Source organism: Anarhichas minor, unplaced genomic scaffold (genome assembly GCF_050575085.1).
Source record: "Anarhichas minor isolate MPS153535 unplaced genomic scaffold, ASM5057508v1 ptg000010l, whole genome shotgun sequence".
NCBI lineage: Eukaryota > Metazoa > Chordata > Actinopteri > Perciformes > Anarhichadidae > Anarhichas > Anarhichas minor.
This window is the reverse complement of record NW_027466456.1, coordinates 3,497,396-3,524,400: the sequence shown is the minus strand read 5'-3', so window position 1 is coordinate 3,524,400 and position 27,005 is coordinate 3,497,396. Positions and strand designations below refer to the sequence as shown.

The 27,005-nt window shown below is 41.4% G+C and overlaps 3 protein-coding genes across 4 annotated transcripts in view; all 3 read right to left on the bottom strand.

Moving 5' to 3' along the window:
- hcn2b (hyperpolarization activated cyclic nucleotide-gated potassium channel 2b) overlaps positions 1–4,771 on the bottom strand; it is a 38,807-nt gene extending 34,036 nt beyond the window's left edge. The window contains exons 1-3 of the mRNA XM_076087588.1: positions 3,852–4,771; positions 2,709–3,606; positions 799–1,222 (exon numbers count right to left, since the gene is read on the bottom strand). Coding sequence (XP_075943703.1) covers positions 799–1,222; positions 2,709–3,526 — 1,242 coding nt within the window. The 5' untranslated portion in view covers positions 3,527–3,606; positions 3,852–4,771. The remainder of the gene's footprint in view (positions 1–798; positions 1,223–2,708; positions 3,607–3,851) is intronic.
- A 132-nt stretch (positions 4,772–4,903) lies between these two features.
- bsg (basigin) lies at positions 4,904–17,379 on the bottom strand. 2 transcript variants are annotated; one of them, XM_076087589.1, is made up of 9 exons: positions 17,169–17,379; positions 12,720–13,070; positions 10,869–11,037; positions 9,913–10,001; positions 9,303–9,439; positions 8,811–9,087; positions 6,235–6,259; positions 6,075–6,147; positions 4,904–5,915 (listed from the first exon to the last, which is right to left on the bottom strand). In XM_076087589.1, exons 1-8 carry the CDS (start codon positions 17,230–17,232, stop codon positions 6,087–6,089), a joined length of 1,173 nt encoding a protein of 390 aa, XP_075943704.1. In that variant the 5' UTR covers positions 17,233–17,379; the 3' UTR covers positions 4,904–5,915; positions 6,075–6,086. The 2 variants fall into 2 exon arrangements, with proteins under 2 accessions (XP_075943704.1, XP_075943705.1); XM_076087590.1 differs by lacking the exon at positions 12,720–13,070 and having other exon boundaries at positions 17,169–17,373.
- Positions 17,380–19,882: 2,503 nt separating this feature from the next.
- Positions 19,883–27,000, bottom strand: LOC142946398 (E3 ubiquitin-protein ligase RNF126-like). Its single transcript, XM_076087591.1, has 9 exons — positions 26,872–27,000; positions 24,969–25,027; positions 24,390–24,450; positions 23,667–23,902; positions 23,096–23,164; positions 22,931–23,000; positions 22,688–22,781; positions 21,881–21,996; positions 19,883–20,933 (listed from the first exon to the last, which is right to left on the bottom strand). The coding sequence occupies exons 1-9, from the start codon at positions 26,944–26,946 to the stop codon at positions 20,754–20,756; spliced, it is 960 nt and encodes a 319-aa protein (XP_075943706.1). The 5' UTR covers positions 26,947–27,000; the 3' UTR covers positions 19,883–20,753.
- Between the last annotated feature and the right edge of the window lie 5 nt (positions 27,001–27,005).

Sequence of the window (27,005 nt, the reverse complement as noted above, 5' to 3'; positions counted from 1 at the left end):
GCGGACGTCTCTGTCTGCAAGGTGACGAAGAATGTTTCACGATGTAAAAGTAAACGCTGAAGAGATATCAGGGACGCTTTCCGCCAAAGCTACCGGAGATTATCTTTTGAAGCCCGGTCGATGCTGATGCCTTCATTTAGTTTTTAAAATGATGATTAGCCGGACGCCTTTTAAATGTTTTCAACACATTTAACAACGATCTTGAGATGGATCCTTGACATTTTTATAATTATCAGCCAGCGTATGCAGAATGCATCTGTAATAAGTCAGTATTTATCAGTCTAGATCTGGTGTCGTGTAACCAAAAAGAAACATGAAGTGTTCATTTTATCTTCTGTTTCACTATTGTTTCTATGGAATAAAAGAAAGATATGTTGTGAGATTCCGGTAAGAGATTTAACAAACCAGTTAAACTCAACCCACCTATCTAATAGAGGAAGACCATATTATTGGTCGATACCGGCTCATGAGATAGATGCCGGTATTGGGTCATATATGATGTATCATCCTACATGTTACAGATGGGCACAGCTGTACAGATGGCTTACATTAAAGTGGCAACTACCATTTCCTAAATATAGCACACAGCCTACAACAGTGGTGCTCATGCTGTGTTCTCCCCTTGTGTTTTTGTTTCTTTCCCAAGGCCACTACTGCATGATTTTGTCATCTTTATTAGCATAGTGGTCCAGGCCCGTATGCTCACTGTACATTTAAATGTTATCATAGGGGAGGTTTCTTGGAGTGATCGGAGTAAAAACCCTTTCATTGGCTCTTAAATGTTGAATCTCTGCCTACCTCCTCCCATTGGTGGATGTACCGGATGAGTCTGGAGAGTCTCAGCAGCCGCAGCAGACTGAGGATCTTGGTGAAGCGGACAATGCGGAGCGCCCGGGCCGTCTTGTACATCTCCGAGTCCATCCCTCTCTCCACGATGAGGAAGATATAATCCACAGGTATGGAAGAGACGAAGTCCACAACAAACCAGCTCTGCAGGTACTTCTTCTTGATCTTCTTGGGGTCGAGGATGATCTCGGTGTTGTCCTCGAACACGATGCCGGTCCGGAAGTTCAGCACCAGGTCCATGAGGAAGAAGGTGTCGGACACCACGTTGAAGAGGATCCAGGGAGTGGTGGTCTCTTCCTTGAAGAAGGTGATGCCCACGGGGATGATGATCAGGTTTCCCACCATGAACATCAGCATGGTGAAGTCCCAGTAGAACCTACAGCAGGGGGGGGAGATGGTTAGAGACTGCGAGACAGTCAACCGTAAACACAGTGACGCTCTGCTTTTCTCACTAAGTGCACCGTATCTTCTCCTGGTGATGTAACCTAAACCATCTGACTCGGGACAAGGTCCAACCAAGGACAAGCAGAGAGACAGGAATATAACAGGAAATACAAGCTGGGTGCAGTTTATGTCAAATCAAAGGACAACAGACAGTGAAGCTACTGATGGAGGATGCCTCAGCAATTATCACAGCAATTGTGTCCCATGTTCAAATAACCGCTCCACAACGTTTAATCATACCACAAAATCCACCCGTGGTTTAGAGTTTTAAGCAGTGCACTATAAGAGCGACGCCTTGTGAGATGATTAGTCCATCAACAGAAAATGTATTTGCAACTATTTTGATGATCGATCAATCTTTAAGCTATTTTTCAAGCAAAAATGGCCAAATCTACTCCAGTGTTTCCAATGTGAGGATTTGCTGCTCTTCTTTATCTTATGTGATCTTAAACTGAATCGCTGGTCAGACAAAACACCACATTTACAGCAGTCATTTTCAGCTTCAGGAAAGTGGTTTTTTTCCACAATTTTCTGACATTTTATAGACCAAAAGATAAACTGACAAAATCATTGGGAGATTAGTCTTGCAGTCCTATGTGCTTTTGTCACGTTTTTTTTTTTTAAACCTTGAGTTACACTTCTGTCTGATCAGCTGAAAGAACGCGAGAGCCTCCTGAGCAAAGGGAGGAACCGATTGAAGAGCGTTGCTGAGCCATGAATGTTCCCTCATATAATTCCCCACAAAAAACACTAATTCAGCATTATATGAAATCATAGTTTGATTGCAAAATCTGAGTCACAGCCAGGTGAGAGCTCAGATAGCTTTATCTTCAGACTGCTGCCGTTTTACAGTTGAGAGAATTGGAGGAGCTGTCCTTGGTGCTGAAACAGATGTTCAGACGCATATATTTAACTCAAGAAATGTAACTTTTCCAACTTCCCGTCAAGTTTATCTTCGAGACGAAACTCATTAAAGGAAAGACTTTTAGTTACACTGATATATTGCAGTTATGTTACTATTTTAGTCTTCATCCGTCACTTAAATTGGGGAATGTGCATGGTTGAGATAGACAATTGCTCATATTATTTTACTGTCAATAATGAATTATTATCAAATTCTCCCACTAAGTTTCAAGGTGGCTAAATAAAAATATACACATACATATTGAGTATTAGTTGGATTTATTGTTTTATTTATTTCATCTTGGCTACAAGTGATTCTATAGAGGACCTAAGAGCTTTTATTATTAACCTGAATATTCTATTACGTTTCTCATATAACGTTTGATGTGGAAAATGAGTACAAAGCAGTGTGTTACTTAAAAAATCCATAAAATTCAACACAGCACTTTGACTGCCATGCAAAGCAATCTAAAGAGTATGCACTGGTTATGGACCCAACTCAATTTGACCCATACCTGAAGTCGCTGTATGGGTGGATAATCCAATTACCCGCTGACTTTACGCGCTCTTGCTCTTTCTCCACTGCCTTCTGGCTGCCAAACATGCGCAGGGAGAACTTGTTAACTCCGGGCTGAAGCATGGAACTAAACTGCCGCTGCATGTATGTCAGGTTCGCCCGGGAGTCTCCATCGTCCGGCACTATCTGAGAGCCATCCTCAGCTTTGGAGAACGTGACAGAATTTCTCGACTGCTGACTCGGAGTCTGTCCTTTACTCGTCGCGGCTTTGGAGAAGGAAACTCTGGAGTCCTTTTTCTCCATCGCAGCCGCGGTCTTGACCTCGGCGCCCGGCCCCTGTGTCAGGGACCCCGCTGAAGTGATGGAGCCGTCCATGCTTGCAACCTGCCCCTTCCCGTCTTCAGCTGCCACTACTCCATCCGCCTGCTTCTCCTGCCTTGAGATGAGAGAGGAGAGGCTCCCTGAACTGGTCGGGTCCCTTCTACAATCTCCGTTTTTGTTGCATATCATGCCGATGGCTCCCTCTGCTACCACGCCCGCCTCGGGGAGTGCGTACCCTCCGGCAGCAGCATCCCTCCGGCACAACAGAGCAGAGGCTGCGCTGCCACTGACAGGTGCGGAGTCCTCGTCTCGCAGGAGCCACAGTTCGTGGCTGTTGGAGTTTTTGCGCGCAGTGGACGCGGCTCCGCCTCCTGGCGTGAATTTCTTCATCTCGGCTCCTCCGCTGCTCCCATGATCCTTGCGTCCGGCCAAGCTGGTGGTGACTTGAGGTGGTCGAGGCTGCTGGAATTTGGGCTCCTTCTCGCCGCCGTCCATCACAGACAGAACAAAGACGGACAGACAGGCAGACACTCCCCGCACCTTGAACCTGGCGAGACTGGGCGGCGGCCAGCCTTCTGCTTTCCACACACACGTGCACACACACACACACCCCACTTTAGGATAACAGCGCACCGGTGGCGTTGCTATGGCTGCAACCTGGCTGCTGTTATAGTGTGTGTGTGTGTGCGCGCGCAAAAGAGAGAGATAGACAGTATTACATTTGGGCTGCAACTACACTTATTTAAAACAACCTGTCAGTGTCATTAGAAACTTTATTTACATAATAAGCAAACAGAGTATTATACATAAATAAACTCACCTGATAAGAGCGGGTCAAAGGTGGCAGGTGAAGGTCACAAAAAACCTTCACCTTTTTCCAACCTTCAAGTTTTCCATCTTCCGTCATTCACTGTTGATCTCAGGTCGACCATCAGCCAATAACCTACTCCGTCACGGTCAGGTGATCCATAGGCTTTCCTCACTGAGAGAGAGCTTGTATGAACAGCGTCTGCCTGTTGCTTGAGGTTGATAGTGTGCTGGAGTCCTCCATTCTCGGTTAAAGGGCTCCACCTTGTGGAGAAATACACACGAGCTTCTTGGGAAATAGGCCTTTTTCTAACCGTAAGCAAAAATTAACTCGTTACAATGCATGACGCTTTTGTGACTCAATCCCTGAAACAGATGCATTATTATTTCTATTTAATTTTTGCTGCAGTCCTTTTTTTATTTAACCATTCTGCTGCAGATTAACACATTCCAATGGGGCAAACAATTGGCTTTCATAAACCAAGATTAATCTAATTATAAACCTTCCTTTACAGTGAGGGAATTCACAAGATAATCAGACATAAGCACAGCTCTATTGATATAAAGGGGATCATAAAACAGGCTGTCTGTTATTGACAGTCTGTCTTGGCCTGAAACAGGGATTTGTGCACGCTAAGGTCAAAAAGGAAGCAAGGTTTAGGGACATTTAGATAGAACATTTAAAATTCTTTAAATTAATTGAGCCCGTTTAAGCCCAATGCGCACATATCCACACAGGAGTTATTTGAATCTTTGCTCTGCGCGTTATGACTGGAAACAACATGCAACAGTCTATATGAGTAAAGCTATACTTATATTCTCAACCACAGAAAATTCAGGTCATTGTCAGTCAGACTGTAAGGTGACATGCTTTAGATTTCCTCTCTAAACACGTTAGACTTGGAGTAGCTATGCTTATGTAATAGTTATCCATTGATACACTGACATTTGTCAAACAAACCGATTATCATCTTCAGCTGTTTGGGCCTCGTCGTGCACAGAACGTGTTGACCCGCTGTTCTAAGTCACCCTTTGCTTTGAGAAGAAGTTGAGTAATCAAACATGTAAAATCGAATACCTTTATTCAGTTTGTGCAAGTTGGTGTTCCATGTACTCTGATGGTACAACAATGGTACACAATTCTGGCTAGGTCTTTTTATTAATCCGTGTAACTCTGCAACGGTAACATCTAATCACAACACTAATCAGATTAAATGGAACATTTGGCTTCTGAATCATCTACACAGTGACGGGAACAGAGACGATGGTCCAACAATCGCACACAAATCACAGCGAGTGAGAAAAGAAGAATTAAATGTTTTATCTGCTTTTACTAAATTCAAACAATTAGTGCGTAGTATTTAAGTTGCATTCAACAGAAGTAACAGACAGCTCTTGCACTTGGTCCATAACATTATATTTTTATTCTGGATGAGACATCGGCGACTAAAACTTCCGATCCAAAATATGGGATTCGTAAATAAAAGCTTGACTTAAAGAGGGAAAATGCTTTTATACTAAAATTAACTAATTTATCACGGCAACAAAACTTTGCAGACATTAAATGATCATTTCTGTAGATTTATACACAAAAGATAAATGGTGCTTGTTGGCGTTTAAGCAAAGTTTAAAACTATGCAAAAGGGAGAATTTGCAATGGCGTAGGAGCAGGTCAATGCTATGAGAGTGGCAGTGAAGTACTCTGAACAGAACTTGTCCTTCTTTACAAGTAACAATTCCAGATTGGAGAACACAAAAGCAAAGAGTGTGAGGTCAGTGTAGGAAGCATCAACAGAAAACAACCACAAAGAGGCATTCGTCACATGAACCGTCTATGATTTTACAACAAACACACTTTCCTATAACGGCATTTTAACTCATGCAATATTTGCCCTCTGGGCCTCAAGCAGAAATTACTTCACACTATGTTCTGTGGCTGCACAATGTGGAGAAGAAGATAGAAGAAAACAAAACCAAGAACAAATGACAGTTTCTTAATAACACCCAAGCACAAAAAGGTACTTTTAAATTTGCACAGTAGAATCTGCCACACAACAGCTGAATCCTGGACTGCCATCTGGAACAAAAAAGAAAAAAAAGAGTTTCATGAAAGATGAATTATAGCCGTTTGAAGAACCCATATTCTATTTTTGGTTTATCCGCTGTATACTGTTTCCACGTAGAGAGGTAGAGAACACAGGAAGTTACATTTCAAGAACGTCAGAGTCTCACTCACCTCTTTCAGATTTTAATTGGAATTCCTCTGCCTCACATTCTTGTCTTTGTGATTTTCAGTAGAATTGCTCTTCCTGAAAAACATAAAGAAACGTGAGTTCTGTAAAAAAGACAAAATCTTTTGGAGACAATGAGGATACTGAGCTGCTGACTGTACTTACAGGGGAGCAGCTCCTGAGTCGTCATCTGTCAGCGATCAATGGAGGGCAAAACAAAAAACCAAGAGTCAGTTAAGTGTTACCAGTTACTGGTGTGAGCAAAACGTGCCATCCCCCTCTCCAACACACGATGGTAGCAAATGTTAGAACATGACATCCTCTGCAACACGACTCCAATGAGGTTATGATCAAATCCAACTGAACATGAGCTGAAGCATGCCCACCCTCTTCCGACAATAAATGACACAACTAAACCCGTAGAAAAGCATTTTACGCAGCAATTCCACACAATCATAGTCTATAAGACACATTACTAACGGTCACTGAACAGACTGCTGTATGTTTCTTTCAGAGAGGTGTCATAAGATTTGAACAACGCCATTCATGAACATTTCACACATTGTCCAGAGACCCCTAGCTTCACAGAGGCTCATGCAGCACAAGCAAAGGACACCAAAGGGACACTGCAGTCGCCGTGTTAAGATCCTCTGAACTGGCCGAGCTAACAGACAACCTGGCGGGTATAGAGGCAGAGGTCACACCAGAGCAAGAGCACGTATTGACAAAGTCTCTGAGGCCAAATGGTGAATGAGACAAATGTAAATGATGCACTGACCTTAAGAGGGTGGCCTATCAGATATCATGCATAAAGAGTACAAGATGCAGAGGGCATGCAGACAGAATGCTGAAACTTCTCACTTTTCAACCTGTTCAAGTTCATGTCAAACCATTACACTAGCTTATGTGTCTCATTCGACTCTTTCATTGGCTCAAACACGTGATCGTTTTTTTTTTTTTTTTTAAAAGGACCAATAGAAGGTGGAAGGGAAACTTTTTAAAGCTTGCTCTGATTGCAGGGCCAGTGAAAGAGTGACCAAATCTTTGAGCGCATTCCTCTTAGAAGTGGCGACTATGAAAGCAGTTCATTCAGACTCCCATAGCTTTCTGTTCCACGCGGTCATCTCAGCTCAACCACTTCAGTCTGACATGCAGTGTTGTCCACTTACCAAAATGCAAAATCAGCAGCGAACAGAGAAGTAAAAATGTAAATAATAAAAATAAAAAAGGTTTCTATCACAGATTGTTTATACAAAAGTGGGAGCCAACTCCTGATCCTTATTCTAAAAATGTAAATAATAGCAAAACAATAAGGGTTCATATTGAATGCATGCAACGACAGTCTGCACATCCCACCTAAATTAAGAGTTCCGATTCGTTATTTCCAGGACCGAGGAAAGTTCAAATCAATATTTGTGAGCATGAGCCACTCCCTCTCAAAGCCAGAAACCAGAGAAGCAAAGTTTGTGACTTGATGGCCGGTTAGAAACGGTGTCTGTACTCAAAGATCACGAGGAAAGAGAGAAGCGTCACTCGGCAACACCACCGGACGACAGCGAGTGTTTGTTAGTCCCAAGAACTCCAACAGAGTGATTCGTTCTGCATCGAACAGCTCGTGTGATGTCATTATCACATTATCTAGTTAAGGTTTCATCGATATCATAAATAATTTATACTCTTTAATTTATACACTGGGCCCTCGGATACAGTGACAAAAAACGGATCTGTTTGTAAAACCAAAGCGTGACGTGGGAGACAACCTGCGCCAGTAAAGGCTCCAAAACATGTGGTGAGAAATATGACCCTGAATATATTAACTTTAGATTCATAATGGCAGATCTAGGCTGGTTATTAACACGGAAAGAGGCTGAACATAAATGTACAGTTTACAGGTGATCCTCTGAAGTGGGCCTTAAGCTACAAAAGGTTGAGAACCGCTGACCTATAACATCTTTCCCCATTCATTTGGGCAGTTCCAGACTTATAATCAAAATCACAAACTTTAGAACTGTAGTCTTTTGGAGAGAGTTGTTCATGTTAACTTATATGTTTGGACTTTCTTAGATCATAGGAATAACATGTCTGAATTGTATAAATGGGCTTCGTTGTCCTTAAGGAACAAAGCTTTTCTTTAACAGCCTCCAACTTTCCACAAGTGAGTCTACAGTTTGATGCATTTCTATCTTACTGGAAGTTAAATGACTTCAAAGAGATTTTTGTTTCAGCCACACATTACGACAGAGGAGTTGAGTGCATGTTGAGAAATGGCCGTATCTCCCCTGAAAATACAGATTTACTTCCTGGCTAACTATTTATGACATGAGGGTATTTTCCCAAACCTGTGTAATTAGTAAAACAGCAAAAAGTTTTGTAATTCATCAAATTCTGAGGTCTGTTCAGACCGTAAACAGCATAGTGTTAAAAAAGGGAGAGAACTGGTGGTGGCGTGATTGCTTCAGGCATCGGTGAGAAGATCAACAGCCTTTACAGTGCTGTGAGACAAGACAACCGAGGTATTGCTTCTGTAATCATGTCCTCTAATGCTTTAAAGTAAGATAAAACAGTTGAATGAACCTACTAAAGCAACAAAGTCATGTGAATTTGAACACATTTGACTGACGAATGCAGCGCCATGTCAGACGATCCACTTATTTGCCAAGACTCGCCTGTATTTTTTGTTTTTTTGTCTAAACCCTGTATACAGTATGTAGTGGTGGAGGCAGCATGGCGTGCGTACGTACCGTCAGTGACCTCATCAGGCTTTCTCCTCTTCTCATAGATGAAGATGATGGTCACCAGGATGATGACCTCCGCCACGATGCCGAGGAAGGGCCAGAGAGCAGCCAACCGGCTGCGGACACGCAGGTAGATCTTGTCGCTGTTTGTGCCGAGCTCGTTGGTTCCGGAGCAGATGTAGTTGCCGATGTCGTTTTCGATGCTCAGGTCATTGACGGTCAGAGTGGTCTTGTTCGGGGTGCTCTTGATCTCATATTTGTCGCTAGTGCCGTTGATGATAGGCTGCGGGTTGTTAGTGAAGGAGTTAGTAACGCAAATTGCAAGACAGGTGTGACCATTCGGCATTGCTTCATTGTATTTCACAAGTGAAGTACTGGGCATACATCATTTGCAACTTATGAACCATTAGTTTAGTTTAATGTCCTCAGAACTGTAGATCAAAAACATAAATACATAATTTTAAGATAATCAAAATTACAAGCGTAAGAGACGCATACCGTTTGGGAGCCATCTTCCTCTTTGAACCAGGTCCAGTCGGTGGGCAGTGGATAGCCGTGACTCACACAGACCATCACCCCTTTGTCGTTCTCATTGCCGTGCTCAGAGTGCTTGTAGGCAGCAACATGGGGAAGTGCTGCGGCAAGACGACAAACGCGTTCAAATTAGAACGGGAAAGTTTGTGATCTGAATAAATGAACATTTATTCTGGACCAAAACACACTTTACATAAGAATTTGAAACCAAGAGGCGACTGCAATGTTTCTAGAGCTCCGTCATAATTCCCATAGTTCACATTGTTTTCTGGTGAAAACATTCCTCTGATGCTGAACTTGAATTAATTATCAAACCGTCACCCTCATGATTATTCTCTTATCTGCTGCATGTGCAGATGACATCCAGTTTTCAGCTGCGTTGGGCACATAATCACTTTTCTTAATGGTTGATGTATAGTCAAATGTGCTGCCTTTGACATTGAATCTTAAGTATATACTATATTTTATATAAATACTACCAAATCTGTAACTATAAAAGCATAACATTTGCAACAGAGTTAGCTAAAACCCCCCCATGTAAACATCGATGTGTGATATTGATGAAATAACTTACTTTTGACTTCAATCGTCTGCTTCACCTCTGGTTCGGTCAGGAACACACATTCATACTTTCCCCCAGAACTGTGGGTGATCTTGTCCAGACTGTGGAAAGAGAAAGAAGGATTTGAGAATTCCTTGCAAGAACACAAACCTCTGCAGGCCTAGCGACCGAGCATATAGCAGGTGGTGACTTGTGAACAATTCACTTTAATGAAAGTGATTAGTTTTCCACTTAGCCAAGTAGAAAATTCACAAAAGAACCCTGTTTATGTTCAAGGGCAAGGGGGGGGGGGGGGGGGAAAATAAAGCTGCTTGTCCATGCAACAAATATTTCAAATTTCCCCCAGTAATCACAATCCTGCCATTGTTTGATGTTGATGTCCCGTACTGCTCTGCTCGCTCACCCTAATGGGGAATTAAGGTCAGGGCAAGTGAGCACAGTGCTCGGGGCGCTTATCCCGGCTGCCAAGACTACCGGCAAAGCTGCACGAATGCACGGTCCATCTCAGCGAATGCCTGAATGGCGCCCCTAGCTTTGCTGCTAATGGGAGGCAGCCAGCGAGAATGGTGAAATGGGGGGAGGGATGCCCGACGAGGAAGATGCAAAGTGCGAGGGAGAGAGATGGATATTGACTGTAGTAACGGAGACGGACGGTATAAGAATGGAATAAAAGGACTACAGCAAGACATGCAAGGCCAACATAGCTGACTTTTAGGCAGAGAAATGGTTAAATGTCTTTACGTATTTAAGCCATGCCATTTTATTGTTTGGTTTATTTACTCAGTACAGCTAATTGCACTTTTGTCTTGAACATAAAAAGGGAATTCTTCTGCTTTACGAGCTAGCAGGAAACAGCATATAAAAGCAAACATTATTCAAGACAAACCATGAGAGGATGAGTGAATATATAGTGACGTAGTAACTGCAGGGCAGATCTGCCCATGTGGCACTCTGATGAAGCTACTTACCGGAGGCTTGTGTATGTAGTGTCGTCGGCTGACTGGGAAGCTTCAATGAGCTTTCCGTTGTGCATCCAGTGGGAGCCCTTGACGGGAAGGCTGGACTCCGTCAGGTTGCAGCTGAGGACTGCGGAGGTCTGGTTGCTGACCTCCATGGGGTCAGTAACGATTGTTGGGGCTTCAGATAAACAGAGGGGGGGGGGGGGGGGGGGAATTCATTATTTATCATCCTTTTCTAAACATAACCGACAGACAGTGCTGCCCTACAAAAGGAAAAACAACTTGTAACTACATATTTGGTCAAAATTATGTTTTAACCTGCATTTGACAACTTCTACGATATTAAAAAATGCTATAGAAGTCTGTAATATCCGTGAAAATAACTTGAAGCAAAACAGTATCTGCAATGTTTGTAGTTACAGCACTTTTCCTTTGTAGGGCAGAACGGTGGTCTTAATACCCTTACACTTTATTATTTTTAAGCATAATTTACATTTGATCTCTTAACACTCAAGAGTTGTCTTTACAGAAATGAATGACTTCATGGCTGCCCTCCACTCACAGCTAAGAAAACCAAGGTCAGCAGAGAGCAAGAATTCAACCCTGAGACCAGAGCACCTTTATTTCCTCTCAGCCAGGGTGCTCCGGGAATTTGTTGACACAACTGTTGAGTGTTAAGTGGTCAAGTGGAAATCAAAGCAGAATTAGCCACTAAGTCCTTTGAATTATCCTCCCACTTGCCAAGTTTGAGACGAAAACAAATCCGTTCTCCGGAGTTAAACCAAGAAATCAGCATGACACAAGTACTGAACAAACGCTCAGAACTTTCCTAGAAAAAGGTGGAAAGAGCTCCCCAAAGGGGGAGATCTGTCCCACCAACAGTAGAATGGGGGAGGGAGGGAGGGGAGAAAAGGAGATGTACCGGAAATCTAGCAGATACAATAGTCTACAAGGTCACGGGGGAGAAAATCATTTTTTTTTTACGTGCAGAAGAAGCAACAAGAGGAGAATGAAGTGGTATCACTGCCAATCACATGATAACGTACTATAAATATGTATTTTTGTTTCAACTGGGTGAAGAAACTGACCAATTCTTTAAAAGGTGACAAAATAATACTGGACCACAAGGCAGAAATATACCCCATGGCTGAGCATGTATTTTTAATAATGAGTTGCCATCTTCTGTGCCTACAGTTGAGTAGGTTATAAGCCACAGGGATGGTCTACAAGCATCAACAACAAGGGGCAACGCCAATGTTAGTATCAATGAAGGAAAACAAATATCTACCAAGACGCTATAGTAATCTGACACCCTTTTTTCATTTTTTCTTTAAACAATAAAAATATTCATATTTTGTTCATAAGCAATACCTCATTCTATCAAGGATCGCATTGGAAAGAAGCAGACAAGCTTTACATCCTCGACAATTTCAGAAAAATTGTACATGGCGGCCATTTCCTATATTTATTTATTTTTTGTTTAAGAATTTTTCTTCAGGAGCCATTGGCAAATTTCAAACCTTATGCCCAGTATTATATGCAAGAAAACCTGTCATAGTGGAACCTAAGTCTTGAAAGAGGAAAAAAAAAAAGGCATCAGATTGAAAACACGTTATGTGACCTGTAATACAGGATTAGGGAGCGGCCCGGCCACGCTTTATGACCAGGTTTGGATTCTACTACAGGGACAGTCTTGGAGCTTTTGAGGAGAGGAGAGGGAGAGCGTAGACTGGGGGAGGCAAGATGGAGAGGGTATTGGACCGGGAAGCATGGGAGTCGAGTGTCCAGAACTTCACTAATGAGGAGACAACAGCCGAGCTACTTTGACCGTCGTCTCCTCGTGCTTCCTCCGCCACTCACTTTCGATCACAATAATGTTTGCCTGCGAGCGGATCCACTTGATTTTGGGCGTCTTCTTCAGTTCATTGCGGTCGGGGTCATTGGAAGCGCGGCACTCATACGTGCCGGAGTCGTTGAGGGTGAGGCTAGTGAGGTGAATGGTGCTCGTGGCGTGCGCTACGTACGTGGCATTTATTAGCACACAGCCGTCCCGTGCCCCGTCAAAGAGCTGGGTGAAGGTCTCGTTGGGCTCTTCGCCCTCTACAAACCACCACTGCACCTCGGGGATGGGGGTCCCTATCACCTCACAATGCAGAGCTGCCCCGTCACTGATCAGCTTCATCTGAGACAGGGGACACTTGATGAAGCCCGCTGAGCACCGTTTACAGTAATCCCAGCATAGAGAGAGATTTTATTCATTTTATTTTAATGTGGTGAGTTTAAAGCAAGCCGGTTGATTTCATGGATTGGTGATAAAAGGCCGTGATGGAAGAAAGGCAAGCAAACAGGAAAGAAAGAAAGAAAAAGAAACAAAGTTAATAAAAACACAAATGAAATGAAAACATGAAAGCATGCACATAGAAATAGATTTTCATCCAATTATTTTTTGGGAAATGTTTGATCATTCCTGGTCCTCTGACCCATCAAGATGAAAATAAGAAATTAACATAAAATGCAATTAGGGACGACCCGAGCTGATTCAGATAACAATATGGGAGCGCAACATCAAGCATACACTCGGTTTCCAATTTATTACATACAGCAAGCTTCATGAAGGTTATATATTTATTTATTTTTGTTCAAACTGTTTTAGAAAGGTGTTGACTCAATGTTATGATAATTTTGGAGGCTGTAATTTGTGTTGCAGTTGAATTGTATTGCATTACACTTGGAGGTGTTTCTAACGTTTTGTCCATTTACATCAATGAGAGTAGACTACTAACAAGTTTAATTTACCAAATTAAGTTAATTTATATGGGTGTTTGTTTCGTTTAAAAGGCTTTAAAATCAATTACTGAATAATAAGGGTTGGGCCTGGGGGCAAAAATGCGGGATCAAGACATCCCTAAAGGCAGGTAAAGCAAAAGAAGAAACAACAAAACATTTAAAGCATCCAATAGCATTCCCATGAAATCAAAACAATGAATGAACAGAACATGAAGAGAAAAGCAGATGAGGTTGAAATGAAAAAAACATTTCACATTATAAAATTAAGTAAAAGAATCCATGAAAGGCTTAGGACATGCACGCATTTCAGGCTGGCGTCTTTTCTCTGCTGTGCCTCCTGTCACCCAGCAGTGATCAGGGAGTTAAACTAGACGAACACACACACACGGCCTATTTTTCAGGACGTTCTGCCAATGATTTCATGCAGACTATGCACATGAAATCAATGTGAGTGGAAGTCAAAACTGTCAATCCCCACTAAGAGGAAAACATTCAGCACTTCCCATCGATGCATTTACATGAGAATAACAATATGGGTGACTTATTCTCAGGGGACACGATAATGTCACAGATATTAGTTTCCTTCCCAGTATCAAAGTTCTCCACATCCATAGCAGGCAGGGGGGGGGGGGGACTTGTTTGGCCACTCAGTGGTGGTCAGAGGGGGGAGGTTATACACATAGGTGGGTACGGAGAAAAATAACATTCTCACGCTACAGGCTAACACACAGCCAGCTTGTTCCCTGCTCTCAGGAAAATCCGTAGCTCACAAAGAGCAGAGAAAAACAGGACTGGGCCCGAGGTACCAACATGAACAATGAGTTAATCCACGACATCTAACCATCAACTCGCATATCGGGGGGGTTTCTCCCTATTTTACACGCACACCCTTTCTTTACATTCCCTTGATTAAGATACACTAAATTTTGTGTTGGAGAACTTCAATTTTCAAAACCCTTTCAACCAAAACTGTCAGCAGATATCAATTAAAGACCAAACAAAACAGGCAGACTTGTGAATTTGTAAAAAGGAGCCTCAGTCTCTGCATGTAACCTTTGTAGCTTAGTGACTTCCACCACTGCTATCAAAAGGTCACCTTCATAGCACATGCTGAAAGAAAGTTCAAAAACAAATATGGTCTAGGCCCTAGTCCCAACTGAACAGATGTAAACCACAGGAATCTGCCTTTAGCCCTCTGCTCTTTAACATGAGAACCAGCGACATGTTTTTCCAGTGGATATTCTATGTTTACCTATGCTCAACATGCTAGATGCCCGAACAATGAACAAAAAAAAAAAGCCTGGAAATCCATTTATTTAACCAAACAGGAAAAAAAGCTATTATATTTAATGTGATACAGAGGTAGACAGAGATTTGTTACCCAAAAAAGAGCCGCAAATAAGCCCACACTATGGGGATGCATGCTTTATCTTCATAGTTTGTTTTCATTCAACCAGCTGGTTGAAAATTAACAACTCAAGGACTTTACTACGCCTTTTAAAAAGACAAAAGGCTATACACAAAGACTAAAACATTTTTAATACTCAACTAACAAAAAGTGTATTGAATTTTTTTACACCAAACAGGAAAAGCTAGAACAATTTAACGTCCTTTCCAACAGAAGATGGATGCCGTTGGTTTCAACACTATGACAGCAGTGACGCATGGAAGCAGACACTTTGTAAAGCTTTCAATTCAGCATTGTATTATTTGGTAACGGTCTAATATATTAATTCAGCTGTGGTGGACAACAGATTTGTCACCATTATAGGAAGGATGTCAACTCCCACAGCCAAAAGAGCAACAACCCGTCACTGTCGGTGCTACTGCTTAGACTTTAATCATTGAAGGATAATTTAGGTCAGAGCAGGTTAAGCAGCTGGGAACTCAAAATGGTAGTCAATAACAAAAATGACTCCATATTCAACACCATTTACCAAATTACTTGGACTAAAAGCCCCGGCACTTAAAATAGATGTCTTTGTCACACCTTGCCTATCTGCCTCGTAACCCAGTTAAGCTCGAGAAGAAGCTGAATCTCCAGGGAAATCTAATTTTACTCCTGATCTACTCAGAGCCGTGGTTATTAAAGCAGGAAACATTCAGCGGCATGAAGGATCCTTGTACGCGTTTGATGCACGATAAAGGCTGCATTCGATTTTCAAAGTACATGGTTTTACAACATATTATGTCAGTGTATGTACTTGCTCATCTATCTTAAATGCCTTAAGATGACAAAACAGGGGGGAAATGACTCAGTTTGGATATTTTGAAGTGTACTTAAATAATTATGGGGAACTCCTTCAGTGCTAAAACTCAACTCAGCAAAGGAAGCTCAAAGCTATTTCAAAATTATTCCATTTTAAGTTTAGATTTACGGTTAGAACGTAGTTAAGTGAAAGGCGTTACCGTCATGAAAACAGACAAGACATTAACATTTTGACTGAATCAGTCCTCTTGGTATAAACACTGTATTATGTGTTGACTATCATATTTTAAGACTTGCATTTGCTAACAGAGAAAAAAAATAAGCACTTAAGCAGCAGGATGAATATTCCTCCCACCTAATTCCGAGGGCGCATGTCTGATATTTTTTCTATAATAGCTGTCGTCGCAATGCTGACACAGAGTCACGTGACACATCCAACAAATAACTGGTTGTGATCACTGTAACCAAGCAAAGAGCTGAGTGTGAAGAAAATGTAGCTCTGTGTCCTGTAACGTTACTCAATGGAGAACCAGGTGGAGAAACTGATACTCATCACAGGGATTAATTAAGAGTACTGGGTCAAAAGACAAAGAACCTCATCTGCATGCATGCCTTTTATTGATTAGCTGTGTCCGACTGATTTATATATTTAATGGGCTTCCATACGTATTAAATAAACCAATAAATAAGAACAAGCAACTATGGCTGTCAATTCTAACGCTACACGCTAACGTTAGTGCTCTGGTTCCTACAACGCTGTGCGGAGGAAACACTTACCAAAAAAGGACTTCTTACACCTTTAGGGTGTAAGTGAAAACGACAGTTAACGTTAATTCCTAATGTATAGCATCCCTTTTGTAACGTTACGCAACTAATTACGAGGTTAGTGGACACTAACTGCCACAACCACCATGTTTAAAAATTAGCGTTAGACCTCACGTGACCAAATATCTAACGTTAAATACCTTTCTGGAGGGAAATAAATGAAACATAAGATAGATAAATAAATTTAGCCGTTATGTAACATTATTTTAAATGTAGTCACGAAACGGCCGGTTAACCGTCCCGAGTGCAAATGAGCAATAACACGAAATGCAGCTAACTGTTAGCGCTAATACGTGACTGTTTCTTACTAATGTTACAGATACATTTTGTAACGGCTGCTATAAAAAAAAAAAAAATGATGTCTGACATATTAAAAAAAAATACAACTGCCGTAACGTTAACGAAGCAGGAATCGGCGTGAACATGTTAAATGTTCGTGGTTCAGGGCAAAGTCTTCCACCAACATGGCTGACACACTAGATTCTTACCTGTGGACGCGTTGGCTCGCCAACAGCCCAACAGCAGGGCGCTGACAGCCCACAGCAACTTCATGGCGGATAGTTTAGTATTTTACTAAAAAGCGTCGAATAAACGCAATGTTATTAAGCTACGACGGGGTGAGTCTTCTTCCTCTTCCGCTGAACGATCCACAGTGGAGTCGGTCGTCCTCTAGTTGCACCTCGCGCGCGCGCCCTGAAAGAGCACGTACAATATGACGTGATGTTTAGAGGCGTGGTCACGTCACGTGACTCACATTAGTCTCCACTCTTAAAGAGAGATTTAAACTAATCATATTCGAATGTAAATTGGCAAAAACACAGACTCGATGTAATATTTTTTAATGGAAAACATACAGAGAAATCTACCTGCATGCATGTCTTTTGACTGACTGACATATATTTAACATATTCTGCATGCTTTTATGTTTTGTGCCTCTGACATGGATGCTTTTTAGCGTCTACAAATGCAGCATATTATATTTAGTCCATGTTTCTACTTAACATAGTTATCCCTCATGTTATTTGCTTTGTGTGTGTTGTGAGCCTCTGTGTTGCATGTCTTGTTAGTACTTGACAAATACAGTATAAGAGTCTCCTGAATGACACTACTTATATCTTTGTAAAGGGTCAATATTGCATAACTTTGTAAATGTAATCTTATATTCTGTTTTTAGGTTTACTTTGTAACATCTGCCTCTTGGGACTACAGATGAAAAATAGCCTCTTGGCGCATTTTACAGCAATGTATTTATTAATGTGCACTGTCCCTTATCAAATGAACCAATAAATAAATAAAATAGTGAAGGTGATTTTAAGTTACATTTTTGATGGATATTAATGTCTCAAAAAATGATGTGATAAAATAATGTCACTGTTAAGTAGCTCTTTTCTTTTAGAAAGAAACACATTTCATGTCGCACATTCACAGGACAAACATGCAACAAGTGTCTGAAGGGAAAGTCACCCAGTTGATGGTGTAGTGAGAGCAAAAACTGGAAGGAAATGTCTGCAATATTCAAAGAGGTTTCATCTCCTCGACTAAATGTTAAAGTGCTAAAGTCGAGATTCTAGAGTCTTGGTTTCATCTAACAAAATAAAATACTAAGGACTGTCTTAATCAGGTAGTTCTCATTGCAAGAATACATTTTATCAGTATGGATGGGACATTACACCGAGCACACCAGTAAAATAAATCTAGGCTGTGTTTCAGAGTGATCACAGCTGGAGTTTGTAAAAAGACACAAATACATGTAACTCAACTTAAATATTAGCAACAAATGTGTGATGCTAGATGTCTTTTTGTGCGGGTCGTTGCAATAAAGGCTCGTCTAAAGACAACTTGAAAGTCCGTCGGTGGTCAGACTTCAGTCCTTAAAATTCAGTGGATTTCATTTCAGATTTCTACCGAGAGAGTTCACATCAACTCGAACATGCCTGAGTAAATGTACAGGAAATTATGCTTGTTTTTTTGCTTGTGTTGTTTTTAGTAGAGTAGTGATGCTATTGTCAAAGTAAAACAAAATTTGGTGGTATGTAAACATATGTAAATGTTATACCGGTATGTACTGTAATCCACCAATAAAAAGTTTTAAAAAATCCTCAGATGTGTCATGCCGATGCTTCTGAAAGTGCACTGTCACAAGTTATTTTGTGTAGGTTCACAACATCTAAATCCTTTTTAAATTCAGGTTGCAACACTAAAAGAAAAAGGATGCTACCTACACCTTCACAGGTTTAAACTTGTAGATCTACACTTTTAATCTGTAGTAACTCAATATTAAAACAGATTGCCATATCTCAAGGTACATATTTAAAAAGGCACAAAGGTAACAATAAACTGAGGATATGAATCAGCTATTTCACATTGTAAAGTCAAACTCATAACTATAAGTCAAGTGTGTCCACTTGACTTATAGTTATACCAATGTTCTGTTCATAACAACCCCCTCAGATTAAAGGCCTTTGAGCCTAAACCCCAGAGGAGAAGAGAGGCACAATGTAGAGCAAATGTGTCTGCATGGCTACACAATGAGAGGAAGCTGAGTTTATTTGCTATTTGATGACATTTAATAGGAAAACACCCCACTGAAAGACTTCATAGAGTCTGTTTACTATATACATGCCTTTGGACCAAGGGCTTACTTTGAAATCACTCGATGTTATTGTTCTCTGGTTGTTCTAAGAGTCTGCAAGATGTCACTAAAGGGACAAATAATTCAGCATGGGGAACACAAAACAGCACAGCTCATATTTTGCCTGTTTGCCCCAAAAAATGTTTACTATTTCTATTTAAATATTGGGACAAACAAGTGGCTATTAACTGATTTGCTGCACCAATTCCAACATTTTAGGAAAAGTCTTTTTTTTTTTTTTTTTTTTAAACTGCACTCCCATCTAGTGTCTAACCCCAGCATCACACACTAAGTGCAGCAAACAGATGTCTTTCAGTACATTTTATGGCCACACACACACACACACACACACACACACACACACACACACACACACACACACACACACACACACACACACACACACACACACACACACACACACACACACACACACACACACACACACACACACACACACACACACACACACACACACACACACACACACACACACACACACACACACACACACACACACACACACACACACACACACACACACACACACACACACACACAGAGAGTGGCCTCACCCAAAATAAGCTTTATTTTCAGATCACTTTTTTGACACAATCATACTGCAAATCAATAGTCAACTGGCAACTTCAGAAAATATGTCATTTACGTTAAAATCCCCAAAAAAGCTCTTACAAGTGCCTGAGTGTTTCAGACTTGCAGATAACAAAATAAAATCCATGTGTGTGTAATTTAGTGATGCTATCCGCATCATTATCCAAACAGCACAGAATTACTGCAGTTTACCGCATCATTTCAAGTGCAAACATCTGTACCTGTGTGGTGTCAGGTAATCTGTAAGTTAAACAATAAAAGAATCAAAATGTAGTATCATTCTAAACCAAGAAGAAGAAACTTAAGTGCACGCTTTTAACAGTGCACTATGGGTCATGTTATCTGTGAGATATGAATACTACTTATAAAAAGGAATAAATGTACAGTTCTTTTTGCTTCATTAGCAAAAGTGGGTCATTTCATATTTCACACAGTCTGGAGATAAAAAAAAAGAGAACAGCGACTGTCTTGTTGTCCCGAGACTTTTACCTTTGGATTCTTTTTGTTCTCTCTTCCTCCGTGAGGTGATTCAGGCAGATCGAGCCTCTTGAAGTCTCCATGCTTCTCGACACCCTCCCTGACAGAAGCTGCACTCCAGGCCTCCGCCCTTCCTTTGTTCGGATCCCTGACGAATATGGGAGCAACAGGACGGGCAGAAAAACATGGACCTCGCGTATCACTTGCCCCCCCAATCAGGCTCGAGTGCACCTGGTCGAGATGCACTCGGTTCTCTGCCCTACAGCAGGGAGAGACTGGAGGTCACCGCCCCGAAGAACAGCAGCCCTACGAGCTGTAAACGGCTCGCAGGGCGACGAGGACAAACGGCCCTCTAAGAGTTGTCAGTGGAGTTCTCATTGCTGGCTGAACTTGAGGACTGAGGGGTCGAGGAAGATGAGGAGGCCGAGGAAGAGGAAGAGGAGGAGGTAAAGTTCATCCCTGATAGTTCTGGAGGGTTCGTTGCCGTGTTCTGTCCACACAAGCTTTTCCTGCACACTGGACAAGTGTCATGCTGGAGAGAAAGAGAGAGAGGGTGGTAAAAATGAGAAGCTCTTTGAAAGGGAACTTTGGTTTGTTTTTTAATCTGGACTCTTTTTTTCCAATGTTTTGTGTCTATTTTAAAATAATGAAATACATTTTTGAAATTGGTCCCGTATGGAGGGAGAAGGCTGCAGCATGTAGCCGCTAAGCGAGCTGCGATGTAATCATATCGGGGAATTCCGCACCTTCAATGAACCTTCACTATAAGTGCTTGTTTTTGCCACCGACAGGCTACGACTGTTATTCTGACAATGTCTGGAAAGATCCTACAGAGAAATGAAAAGGTTTTCTTACTGTTTGTTATTGTGTCATGTGACTTGTGCCTAAAGGCAAAGGTGGAAACGTGAGTAAGAGTTGCAGAGAGGAGTGCCGGTGATGTCAGAGTTTGCTGTGTTGAAGTACAGAAAGCGTAGCTTAGTGTTAGCTTAAATATTTTCAATGTCATGGCTGAATATTCAGCTGATTTCAACAATGTGGATGTGACGCGAGATTTCAGAACGAGACTTCTGCTCGTGAACAGACGGACCGGATCAAGAGAAAGGTAAGAAACACGTATTTCTCTGTCGGGTCTTTTCCATAATGTTGCCAGACACTTATAATAATCTGAGCAGTAGCAAAAACCAGCACTGGACGTACAATGACGGTGCGCAATTGCCCGATATCATTTCACTGCAGCTCTTTAAGGGGCTGCTGGCTCCAGCGTTCTCCTTCAATACTGGAACAATTGAAAAAAAAAAAAAAAAAGTTGTCCTTATTAGTCAGTTAGAAACAAAAACATGGGAAAATAGGGCGCAGGTTGAAAAATATTGAAATCACGTATATCAAGTGTCATTGCTGATGCTTCCCCATTACATAGTTTCAGATAGCCAGTGGTGAATATTAAAGTGGGGAGAGCATTAGATGGTGGATGTTTAATACCTGCTCCAGCCAGGGGACTATGCAATCATTGTGGAACATGTGATTGCACGGCAGCTGCCTCACGTTTTCTCCGACACTGTAATCTTCTTTACACACTGGACATTCCAGTCCTGAAGCTGAAAGAAAGAGCGAGTTATAAATGTGAAAAGAAATACTAAGTATGATCAGTCAAGCCGGTTTGGATGAGAGGGTTACAAATAGTTACATTATGAACCATCAATGTTATTTAGAAATACAGACATTAATAGCCACAGTTCAGTTTTAAATGAGATGGAATACCAAAAGTGTTGTTTTTCAGAAGGAGGGTTGGATGCTCTGCTACTCGTCTGATTTTCCTTTAGCTATGCAAAGTGGCAGTTCTCTACAACCTGATGTGATGGGTGTGTTTAGTAACTAAGAAAACCAGCAGATAAGGATGGGACGTCTTGATGCAAAGCAGGTCTGAACATTATTAAATATATATCAAAGATGTATCTTGTGGTCGATTATCAAATAAGTTATCTATGTCACCAACAAATATCTTAATAAGGAATTATGCATTTGAGCGCTCATGAATGATTAACTCAAGTTAATCTCCTGGTGAGATGCTTCAAATGAAACATTCTTATAATGTTAAAAACTAAAGCCCAATGAAGCCAGCTAGTCTGGCAAAAATACTACTCGCATTCAATTTAAACTGCAGCACGCAACCTTGAGATTTAAAGAACATTATACTGCTGTCCAAATAATACACTCCATCTAAGATATCAGAAGAAAAAGGAAAAGCAGTGATAAAACATTATGTCACACTATTATGTTTGAACTTACCAACGTGCTCGTGTGTAACTTGTACTGTAGGAAGAGTTTTTATTTTATCCCTATCGGCAGGCGGAGGTCCCGTGTTCTCAAACTGGTTTAATAACTAAAAACAGAGAGAAAAACATGTTTGTATGCATGTTACTGCATATTTACTCACACATTTAAAATGTTTAACGGATTTAGATTAGAACCAATATTTTTGAACAAGCACATCAATCACTTTGAAAACATTTAAAGGTTTCCGAAAAATACCTGAGTTATAATTGCATCTAGTCCGTTAGCTCCCCAGGCATAATCCATAGGATTTGAGTGAAGAACGCCCCTTTAAGAAAATAGTCACACATTAGATCAGTTAGGAGGAACAGACGGATGAAGATTTGCTTTCTGGTTAAATGTAAGTGTGTTCCAGACACTCACCAGGGTCCAACACCGATATTTGGCATTGCAGTGGGTGCAATTATTCCATTCACTAGCTGCTGAATGATTCTACAAAAGAGAAGATACAGCTGTGACACAGATGTATTGATGGAGAAATGAGAAAAAGTGAAAGAAGTGTAACCTGTGTTTATCAACCTGGATCCTATTTTCCCATGTTTTGGGGTGTAAGTAACCAATAGGAACAACAGTGTTTTGAAAATTGTTCCAATTTTGAGCGAGAACGCTGCAGACGGCAGCCGCTCACCGTCAATGTACAGTCACAAAAAGTGCTTGTTTTTGCCACCGACGGGCTCCGATTGTTATTATGACAATGTATGGAGAGGACCCTACAGAGAAATAAAAAGCTTTTCTTACCGTTTGCTTACTTATTGTTATTGTGTCATGTGACTTGTTGCCAGATCAATTAGAAATTGGTGTATCTGTTAGTCACTTAGACACAAAAACATGGGCAAACAGGGTACAGGTTGAAAAATATCCTTTAATGAACTAATTAAGTCCTCAAGCTTGATTTAGGACTCAAGTCCCACAAGTCACAGTCTGCACTGCTTACCCCTCTAGAGTAGGAACTCCCTCATGCCTCCCTGCTTGTCGCCTCGAACCATGACGACTTCTCGGTTGTCTGGCACCGTATCGCTGCCGCGATGCCGTTTCCCTTTCTCGCCTATTTTCAGCATCCCTGTTATCCTCTGTTCCCAGACCAGCCCCGAAGTCGAAGCGGTCGTCAAAGACGCCCAGGGAAAACTGGCCGTAGCCAGACGGGAATGTAAACAAGTGCTGGTCCGGATTCTGGGAGAAAAACAGATAAAAGCACACAACAAAACTGTAATCTTGTTGGTAGAAACCAGTGAAGCTTTGAGATTTCTCTAAATATTCACAACTGTTTATTGTCAAAACAACACACCTTTTGTTGACTTTACAGCCCAATGGAAATGCATGCTGGCATACAGAATCTCCTCGTTTACCGAGATAACGGCCCTAACATTTTTCAGTGTTACCCCACAGTACTTAACTAAACTACATATCAGCCTAAGAATGTTTCCTTTTTTTGGGCAAAGTTAAAAACAGCCCAATCATTCATTATAATATTATTTTAAACTCTGGTCTGTCGCAAAAGCAGAAGTGAAAACCCAGAGTGGACTTCCAGCATGTGCAGTACTACATCAGCAAAATGGAAACTATTTTAGTAGATTCTGAAGATATTATGCAACGGTGTAGTGGGACAGAGAAAGAGGTTGTGTGTGACAGAGAGGAGACAAAAGAGTAGCATAGAAACCTCAAATGGTTGCTGGTTCTGGGGCCCGCTGGAGATGGTAGACATGGAGCCATTGTCGGCACTAGACAGAGGACAAGTAGTGGACAAAGTTATGTCTCGACTCAGTGATACTAAAGTCATAGTTTCCATCCTTCCCAATCATGAAATAAAGTTTCTATTCTATTTCTTCCCTTTATCCTTGACCCTTCACCCCGATTGTAATCCCAATTTGAACTGTAACACCTTGAAATATCACGATAATAGTTACAAAAAAAAGGGAAAAAGGACAGTAATGAAAAGTATTAACCTGCTCAAGAAAAAGAAAGCAAAACATGCCATTTTAGTTAAGCAGTGCTCAAAGTTCATTTTCCACTTCAAATAAAGCAGAAGTAGCAAAATGTATCATAACACAATTTGCTTTTAATGTGCATTTATACTAAGTGTCAGTGACTGCGTGTTCAGAATCAGAATCAGCTCCATTGGTCAAGTATGTGTACGTGTGTTATTTGCGGAATTCCATTATCCATAACGAATGGTGGCAGGCTCAGTCCAACAGTCATAAATTAGAAAAACTGTATGTAAAATACAGTTTATACACACCTTCTCTCCTCCAGTAGCTCCTCAATAAACCCTGAGTCACATCTCGGACATGTATACTCCTGTAAACAAACCAGAACATTAGATTCATCATGGCATGCTCAACTATCTATTTTACAAACAGCTGCATCACATATCATTTAAACCCCCGACTTAAAAAAAACAAAAACCGAATTGCATGACTACAGCTACTGCCATTAGCGTGTGTCAGTATGCAGCAAGTGTAAACCGCAAATAAGATGTGTCGAACACAACTCTACTGATAGCACAGCTGGACAGAGAGATAAAGAAGACAGTAGATGATAATTGGTCTCATATGACTAAAACTAGCTCTAACCTCCTAAAGATAAGAAAAGCAATGTGAAGTGTTTGGAGGTCCGACAAAAGACTGTTGGGCAAGCGACACCCATTCATCCCATTTGCTGTAGCGAATAAAGCACCACATTTCTTCCAGCACACACTGCAGACGATCCTCTCCTGGAACACCAACAATCTGACCAAGAGGGTTCACTAGACTAGAGGATTCCAGGGTCGGAAATTAAGTTTTTTCCCTTAACTGCCACGGTGGCAGGTCACTGAACATTTCTACCGGGCAGCTACATTTTCTTTGTCTGTCTCTTTTAGAAATAAAAACACAGAGTCAATGGTAACAGACAGTTGAAATATGGAATCTATCATGTAACCTTTATGCCCGACTATGTTTAAATTAGGAATTGCTTTTAAAAAATAGCCTTTCTTAACCCATCTGCCATGGTGGGGGGTGATCTGGCAATCACATCTGGTGGTGTACCTGCCACATTTACCTTGTTATTGGCAGGTGGCTGGCTTCACACCCTTTCCTCACCACCATCTACTGGGACACCTTTGAAAGTGGCCTGAACAGCCGTCACTATTTGATAAGGGAACTGCATTCTGTAAGCGCCCTCAACAGGCTCTCTTTCCCCTCCATGGCCGTACATCTACCGATAGAGATGGTAAACAAAAGCCTGCAGGTGTTGCAAACCACCGCAGAAAGCCCAACACCACCAGAATGAGGTACAGCTTCTTCCTCCAGGCTATCAGACTGACTAACACCTTACAGCACCCCAACATCCAACACACACATAACCCTTGTTAATATACATCATTTTTACACCTTCTGTGTGGATATACATGTGTTTTTGTCCTTGTGTTTCTTTTATGTTTAGATTGTTCTAAACCCTGATCCTTACAGAAACAATGCGTCAATCAACTGTATTCTCTATGGATTAAATGACAAAAATAGCGAGAAACCTATGGCTGATCTTTTTTACATTGTGATGGGCACATTTGCAGCTCTATGACAGATCATTCTAGCCTGTGACAGACAGGCATGCCACTTGTGTGCTTTAGTGAATGGGGCAAAACAAGAAAAGGACGCAGTGGCATTGTTGCTGCTGTATCGTTCACATGTGGGATTTACAATCTAGTTCACAAACTCAGATTAGTGTTAACAGCGTCTCTTTGATACAAGAAATACCTGAAGTGGACGCGATCAGTGTTACAGTTAACGGTTATTACTTTTGAATATAAGCTAGCTAACGTTAACCGTTAAAGGCCAACATACCCCGTAAAACACCACAGAAATCAACAAATGATCCAGTCAACGTTTTTGCAAATATCCTATGAACAAACTAGCAGTGGTCTGTGTGTAATGACTACGCAGTTCGTGAGTGTGCGCTGATGGATCCACTACTTAAGATCACAAGCTAGCTAACGTTGGGTAGCGCTAGCGAGATAAACGGGACCTCGTAGAGATGCTAACACTGTTAGCATGCTATCTGTTGGCCCCGCTGCCACACCGATTTATATTAAAGTGGGGACAACACCACTGTGTTTTTCATTTGTCCAGTTGTCCCTATCTTTCCTTTCTGTCCACGGTACTTACGGGAAGCCGAGGACTAATCTCTGCGGAGCATCTGTGACAGAAGAACCGGCTGGGCCATGGAGGAGCTTCAGCCATCTTTAACCACTAAACAGGTAGAGAGGAGGAAGGACTACGGAACACCGGAAGGGTCAATA